Source organism: Asterias rubens, chromosome 9 (assembly GCF_902459465.1).
Source record: "Asterias rubens chromosome 9, eAstRub1.3, whole genome shotgun sequence".
Classification (NCBI taxonomy): domain Eukaryota; kingdom Metazoa; phylum Echinodermata; class Asteroidea; order Forcipulatida; family Asteriidae; genus Asterias; species Asterias rubens.
Window position 1 is genome coordinate 3,640,734 of NC_047070.1, and position 8,410 is coordinate 3,649,143.

The window sequence follows — 8,410 nt, forward strand, 5'->3', positions numbered from 1 at the left end:
ACTGAAGAGAGAGACAAGCAAGCATTGTTTACGAGGCACGTTCCAGTTGGGGATTAAGCCTCATCAAGTCACAATACAAAACAAGTGATTAGTCTTTAGATTAGTCCAAAGCGGATTTGGGAATTGTTGAAAAATATACTGTCGCTGAAATGTGTGTTGAGATCCGTCTGTAAGAATAAAAGAAAGGCACTGGACACTATTGGTAATTACTTGAAATAATTGTTAGCATACAAACTTACTTGGCATATAGCCATAATATAGCGAGCAACGGAGAGCTGTTGATAACATTGTGAGAAACGTCTCCTCTAAATTAACGAAGTTTTTTAGAAAGAGGTAACTTCTTACTCAATTGTTAAAAGGCTTGAAGTCTACATGAAGCCCTCTTTAGGCGTCTGAAAGCACACAAATTTGTGCAGCAAGGGTGTTTTTCGTTCATTGTTCTCTAACAACTTCGATGACAAATTGAGCCCGAATTTTCACAGATTTGTTGTTTTGAGCATGTGTTGGGATACACCAAGTGAGAATACTGGTGTTTGACAATAATCATAACCAAAGGCGTCCAGTGCCATTAATGGCAACAGTTTGCAAAAACGTGAATATTTTTTACTTTTGATTACAATTCAGGCAAAAACTTGTTGTTGTTGTTGTTGTTGTTGTTGTTGTTGTTGTTGTTGTTGTTGTTGTTGTTGTTGTTGTTGTTGTTGTTGTTGTTGTTGTTGTTGTTGTTGTTGTTGTTGTTCTTCTTCTTCTTCTTCTTGTTCTTGTTGTTCTTGTTGTTCTTGTTTTTTCTGATCGTTCTTGTAAATTGCTCTTGTCCCTGTTGTTCTGCGACATCCGATGACGTGTTCACTTTTTCAAAAACAGTTTTTGAAACAGCAGCATAACTATTTTCTTGTGTCTGTGTATTTTTAGCTAAATCCAAAATCAAAAGTCCACCTCGAGACTTGGTCTATCTCGACGTTGACTTTTTCCGGTACTGCAGCGTCATGCAACCAGTTCAAGGAATAAATCATGGTTTAATAAATCAAGGTTCATACTACAGGGCTTACCTGCATGTGCATGTTTATGTACGTGAATGCGTCGTGTGTAAATTGAACTCATAATGTTCCCAATTAGAGACTGTATAAACATTAATGGCCTTTAATATACAAGAAAGTCACAAAATTTAATAAAAATAAATAAATAAAACAACCTACTAACTCTACTAAAAAGTAGGCTGTAAACAGAAGTCCGAAGACAATAAATAGAATGATTTAATACGTAAATCAGACTGGAAGCTTTTCAGTCCCTAGTACCTGACTGCACGGGTTTCATGGAATAGTTCTGTGTTTCCCTCACACACCTAAAACGGAAACACTTAAAGGCAGTGGACACTATTGGTAATTACTCAAAATAACTATTGGTATAAAACCTTTCTTGGTCACGAGTAATGGGGAGAGGTTGATGCTATAAAACATTGTAAGAAACAGCTCCCTCTGAAGTGCCATAGTTTTCGAGAAAGAAGTAATTTTCCACGAATTTGATTTCGAGACCTCAGATTTAGAACTAAAGGTCCCATAAACGCACACAACTTCGTGTGACAAGGGTTGTTTTTCTTTCATTATTATCTCGCAACTTCGAAGACCGATTGAGCTCAAATTTTCACAGGTTTGTTATTTTGTGCATATGTTGAGATACACCAACTGTGAAGGCTAGTCTTTGACAATGACCAACAGTGTCCACTATCTTTAAAGGCAGTATGGACACTATTGGTATTAGTTTGTTTGTGTAAGGGTGAGCAAAGGGAAAGTTGACGTCATGCCCAAAGTAACTTTTTTTCTCGAGTTCGCTTTTTTTTTAGAGTCAGCTGCACAACAGAATCAAATGAAAGGAAATTAAAAATCTCAAAGAAGACCTCTGATTGGCTAATCCAAATTTGGTTCACTGTGGCACAGTGACAATGTTTTTGTTTGTTTATATTTACTACTATACGCAGAGAAAAAATCAGGCGATTTGCCTACTCTAAATTTGTCTGCTCTAGAATTGCAAGGGTCGTGGGTTCGAATCCCAACCGAGTAACATGCATGTGAATTTTATTCACAGGACCCGGGAACGTACTGAGTACACAGTGCTAACACACATCGGTGTATGGGTAAAACAAAAAAAATTAATATCCCCGATGCAAATTTAACATCTATTATCTCCTCCAAAAGGTTTTGAAATTACAAAAATTTTGTTTTTATCGAACGTGTTCTTCATGCTCGCTGTAAAGCCATTATAGGGCGCTTCTATGTGCCGAAACGTCTAGAACGCACCACAGCCAATGATTATAGCCTATACTGTTGGCCATAGCCGACTGATAGCCGAAGCCAACTGATTGCCGTAGCCGACTGATAGCCGTAGCCGACTGATAGTCGTAGCACAAGTCATCTTGATTTGAATTCAGCCTTCGCGGTTTGTTTTTCTGTCACATCTATAAAAATATATATATATATTTAAAAAAAGTTTAACGTCAACAACAGATTATAAGCTCACACGCACGCACGGGCCTTCCTTGCCCTGACACCCAAAATAGCCAAGTATTGGGTTTCTTTTTCAAATGCGTCAGTGGGCGTCATTTCCAAGGATTTGCGCTCTCGGCAGTTCTGTTTTTGTTTTTTTAAACAACGTGGATTCTTCGTCCATTACAAACCGAAGAGCCCTACACATAAACTAGTCTCACTCTGGTTCAGTCATATTTCTTTGTCAAGCTGTCTTCATCTTGGTCATATTCCTTGTGTATCGAACATCAATATTGAATGCTGATCAATATTTTGCAAATAGGAACAAGCTAGTTAGTTCTTCCAGCCTCGGTTTGGTAACATTGATATCAATGGGGAAAAGTGATATTAAGGTATATAACTAGTCTTCCAAGTGCGAGTCGCAAAGAGACCCGACTAATTGCCCCCCCCCCCTCCCTCCAATAAGTTATCTTATCTCGATAAGTACTGCGTGCAATTTAATAAAAACAATACCATCTTTAAGGAGGTTTTCTTCAACGATTCTCTATTTATTTTTCACACTCACATTTCCACAATCTATATTATGATCTACACGAATACAAATATTGAACACTTCCTGGACCAATCATGCAGCTTGTTAGACACTTTTAGCACGAGTCACTTTGTTGGATGAGTTTGATGGGAACATAATGTTATATGGTACAGAACCACACTTAAGAGGCAACATATTATGAGATTCGGTATGCCAGTCATCGCCTTGCTGCACCTAAAAACTTTTGATCAACAGTGCCATGTCCACCAATACAACAAAATGCTTTATACTATCAACAGCTCTTCGTTACAAGTCAGTTTTTATGCAGACGATTATTTTGAGTATAAATTTCAAATAGTGTCCAGTGCCTTAAAGGCAGTGGACACTATTGGTAATTACTCAAAATAATTATCAGCATAAAACCTCACGTGGTAAAGAGAAATGGGGAGAGGTTGATGGTATGAAACATTGTGAGAAACGGCTCCCTCTGAAGTGACATTGTTTTCGAGAGAGAAATAATTTTCCACGAATTTGAATTTGAGACCTCAAGTTTAGAACTTGAGGTCTCGAAATCAACCATCTAAACGCACACAACTTCGTGTGACAAGGGTGTTTTTTCTTTCATTATTATCTCGCAACTTCGACGACCAATTACGCTCGAATTTACACAGGTTTGTTATTTCATGCATATGTTGAGATACACCAAGTGAGAAGACTGGTCTTTGACAATTACCAATAGTGTCCACTGTCTTTAAAGCATTACGAATAGTTTAAAAACTTGAATACAACACTAACATAAACTTGTTATCATAGATAGTCTTTATCAATTTCTCTAAATCTAAAATATGTTCAAGGCTCATGAGAAATGTCATTGCAGGCAAAGCTGAGGTTAATGTTTTGAATAAATACAATATTATTATAGGCCTATATTATTATAATGTTAATTTTCTGAATAACTTTCAATAATACATTTTTTCCTGAACAATTAAATATTGAGAAAATATTATTTCTTAAAATGCACTGTAAAATAATATCAATTATTTGTTAACACTGACTAAAAAAATAACTTAAATGTTCTGTTAATAACTCATTCTTTTCATTCATGGTTTAAGTAGACGATTTCTGTGATATGTTTTCCCATGTCTGGAATTACACACAGGCAATCTCCTCTTGTTGCCCCGTCTTTGCCTTGGTGCCCCTTAAAATGTTTCCCATAAAGAAACTTTTTAAGATTGCTCCAGAATTCCACAGTGTTGTAGAACTTGGAACATGTACTCAAGTACCATTTTGATAGTACTTGTACTCAAACAGCAACAATAACCCATGTACCCAATATCATGTACTTGATAACATCCACGTACTTGGTACTCAGCTGTTGAACTCAGTACTCGGATATCAGAATACTTGGCACTAAGACACTTAGGACCTAAGTACTAGGTACACTGTACTCATACTCAGAGACCTAAGTACTTGGTACTCAGCTGTTGAACTCAGTACTCGGATATCAGAATACTTGGCACTAAGACACTTAGGACCTAAGTACTAGGTACACTGTACTCATACTCAGAGACCTAAGTACTTGGTACTCAGCTGTTGAACTCAGTACTCGGATATCAGAATACTTGGCACTAAGACACTTAGGACCTAAGTACTATGTACAATGTACTCATACTCAGAGACCTAAGTACTTGGTACTCAGCTGTTGAACTCAGTACTCGGATATCAGAATACTTGGCACTAAGACACTTAGGACCTAAGTACTAGGTACACTGTACTCATACTCAGAGACCTAAGTACTTGGTACTCAGCTGTTGAACTCAGTACTCGGATATCAGAATACTTGCCACTTATCTTAGACCTAAGTACTAGGTACTCAGCACTCATACACTTGTATTCATACTCAGAGACCCAAGTATTGGTACTCGGCTCTCGGACACTCATACTCGATGGCCTAAGTACTTGAGTACTTCTCAGTCACCTTAGTACTCAGCAGTACTTAGAAGTCGACTGAAATAAAGTATAGGACTAAAACACTGAAATTCCCGACTTAAGCAGTGCCATGAGTTAGACCCTAGTCCTCTCAAAATAAAATATATTTGTCATGGAGGAGGGTTCATGATGTAAAGGGAAATCCAAACCCCAAACCACACAAAATATACGTGTTTCAAATTGTTTACCATAATTAAAACTATAATTACTACAATAATGTTCACCATCTATTCAATACTTGAAACATTCTACATGTTTGTCCTTTAATTGTAATATTAAATAGTTTTAAAAATGTTTGTAAAATAATACAATAGAGGTAAAATATGTTTTGATACAATAGTCTTAAAATCTTATAATCTTTTTGTGAATTCCTTTTTAGATGTCTTGGTAAGATAATGGACAGTTTGCATTTTTTTGTAATTTTTTTAATAACTTTTGGTTGAACAAGAAAAATTAACTTGACAGGGACTGAACCCCTGACCTCCGGATTAACGTTCCTGCCCTCTTCCAATTGAGCTATATAGCCCTAACACTGGCGTTCTCCCTATTTTCTCCAATATCTATGTGTTGGGGTTCGAGTCCCGCTCTAGACAATTTTTCTTCCATCAACCCAAAATTGAATACATTTTGTACAAATAATAAATATGTAAGTACTTTTAGGACTCTATACTGTAAGCAGAAAGGCCAAGGAAAAAAACACATTCTAAAAAGTGTTGAAAACCAAACAACAATATAATAGATACATGTAAGTGATGTTTCAACTTCTAGAACAAAAAACTTATAATGTAAGATATTAACTATAAAAGTATTTTTTACAGCTTAATATTAAAAATATAATTCATAGCAAAATGGCAAAGAAATGGCACTTAAAGGAACATGTTGCCTTGGATAGGACGAGTTGGTCTATAAAAAGCGTTTGAAACCATTTGTTATGAAATGCATATGGTTAGAAAGATGTTTTAAAAGTAGAATCTAATGATCCACACAAGTATCACTCAAAATTGCACGGTTTTCATTTTACGTCGCGAACTAACATGGTCGGCCATTTAATTGTTTAAAAGTAGAATACAATGATCCACATAAATTTGCCTCGAAATTGCTTGGTTTTCCTTTTACTTTGCGAGCTTACACGGTTGGCCATTTAATAGCCGACCGTGTTAGTCGACGAGGTAAAAGGAAAACCACGCATTTTCAAGGCATATTTTTGTGTGGATCATTGTATTCTACTTTCTAAACATCTTTCCAAACATGCATTTTATAACAAACGGTTACAAACAAAAGACCAACTCGACCGATCCAAGGCAACATGTTCCTTTAATGAGCTCAAAACACTTTTTTTTCAGAACACAGAGCTCAGAACACTTTTCGTGGAATAGTGGGGGTTAACCCTGTGTCCAATTTCATAGAGCTGCAAAATGTTGCTTTAAACAAAAAAATCCTTAATTAGATTACCGGCCAAGACTCCACTCAACTGTTATGCTAAGTAAACAACAGTCAAATACCAGTCACAGTCTTTAAATTCAGAACTTCCACTACCTTCCTTGCATATACAGGCAAGTAGCATGCTACTATGACTAAGCATGTGACGTGTAAGGCTATAGACCTTTGCGCAAATACCTATTGCGCAAGCGCTAACTGTTGTATGAGGTGCATGGTGGTCTAGCTAGCGATCAAACATGATCGCTAGCTAGACCAGGATTCATATAATGCCTAATGCCCGCTTATCGAGTATTTATGATAAGGTCTAGGGAGGGAGTCCATGGTAGGTTTGCTAAGTTTGCTTTAAGATAATGGCTGTTGACCTTCTTAGCTGCCCTCATTATTTTTCATTTCTTGTTTCTTCGGGAAACACTTTATGTCCGGTCTTTTGGCCTAAATTAGAGACGCATTAGTCACTCCGAGTCGTAATCATGGGCATTCGGCTCTCCATTGTCGAGCAGGCTGGTCGTTCCAAATTCAATGTTATCTCTTCCGTCTACAGTTTTCATCTCCCTGTAGTGAAGGGTAGAATGTCCCGTCGCCTTTAAAATCAAGAATGAGATGCCGTACACCAACACGATAAGACAGACATCCACCAGAAGATGCCAGATGAAGGCCTCAGTAAGAAACATCAAGTTGCTGTGATCTTCATCGTCCCACTGCTTCCCGGATGGTGGCCAGTAGAGGACAGACCCAACCTGGAAGAACCAAGTTCCTTGGAGAAGGGCTGCCGTACAACGCATGATGCGGAATCGTTCCTCTTTAGGGAAGAAGGCTTCACCGAGTGTAAAGAGCATACAGGCCGAGATCGCCAACACAAGAAGGTTGTGAAGGTGTACGTCGATGGCTGGGCGACCCACGGTGTGGAAGTGGAATAACATTCCTTCAACGAAGAAGGCCAGAGCACCAAGAAGCTTGGTGTACTTCTCCGCGTGAGGCATGCAGGTTTTGGAGAAAATTACCACAATACCGTACAGTGAGAAGAATGAGTACATAGCACAGTGCTGCCATACATGGGTGTTGGCAAACTTCCCATCATCATCGTAAATTATCCACTTTGGATAGGGATAAAAGTTCTCTGCAATGAAGCCAATTATACCGGCGAGTAGCACCGCAACGCCCTCGATAGGCAGCCGGTGCAGAGCGCGAAATAGACGGCCTCTCGGTTTCACCCGTCCATGGTCGAGTGCTACTCGTTGGTAAGCAAACTGTACCATCCACCACACAGCGAACACCATAAAAAATGCACCTGGCAAAGCATGTCCAGCAAACGAGCCCATATCTTAGTTCCACAATCACACTATACTCACAAATTTACTGATTTTGTTGATCTCAACTCCAAAATTTGACGGGCAATATGTTTCCCAAAAATTCCGATCAGCTCTCGTAGACGACAGAATGTCTTAATTCCTGTGTTCTAAAGCCGAATTAGTATGAAGGAGTTTTGTATTGTGCGGCACCATACTACTTAAACAAACGTGAACTTGAACTTATTCCTCCATTTTAATAGTGCTTTGACCTCGTGTTGTAACTGCCTTTTTGGTGCGTCTATTGGGATGGGGGAACCCCCTTTTGCGATGGGTCCTTTCTCTACGCAGCTAGCTGTCACCGGGGATTATTATTGTTTTGGGGGTTGGGGTCATGAGGCGTGGCTTGGGTTCAAGCGGGGGGGGGGGGTAATGTTCAAGGTTTTGGGCTGTGATTAGAGATCGGTGGCTAGCTTTGATGTGGGGTTGGCGGGCGGGGGGGGGGGAGGGGTGATGGGGATGCCACTATCCCTCCATCCTCAATGCTATTTAAATAATCTAAGCCCTTCTTCCATCATTCTCTGTATATGGATTTACATTCAGATAGGGGTAGGGGTATCTTTTGTATCTCTACTGCAAACTTTGTGACATAATACCATAGAGCTATATATATACATATAGCT

At 38.7% G+C, this 8,410-nt stretch overlaps 1 protein-coding gene across 1 annotated transcript; it reads right to left on the bottom strand.

Moving 5' to 3' along the window:
* Window positions 1–6,435: 6,435 nt before the first annotated feature.
* Window positions 6,436–8,105, bottom strand: LOC117294610 (transmembrane protein 45B-like). The gene has a single exon (XM_033777103.1). The coding sequence runs from the start codon at window positions 7,758–7,760 to the stop codon at window positions 6,894–6,896; it is 867 nt and encodes a 288-aa protein (XP_033632994.1). The 5' UTR covers window positions 7,761–8,105; the 3' UTR covers window positions 6,436–6,893.
* Window positions 8,106–8,410: the final 305 nt, after the last annotated feature.

What these genes read in the sequence shown, in the direction of transcription:
- LOC117294610 (XM_033777103.1), bottom strand. Translation starts at nt 7,760, where the DNA reads ATGGGCTCGTTTGCTGGACATGCTTTGCCAGGTGCATTTTTTATGGTG.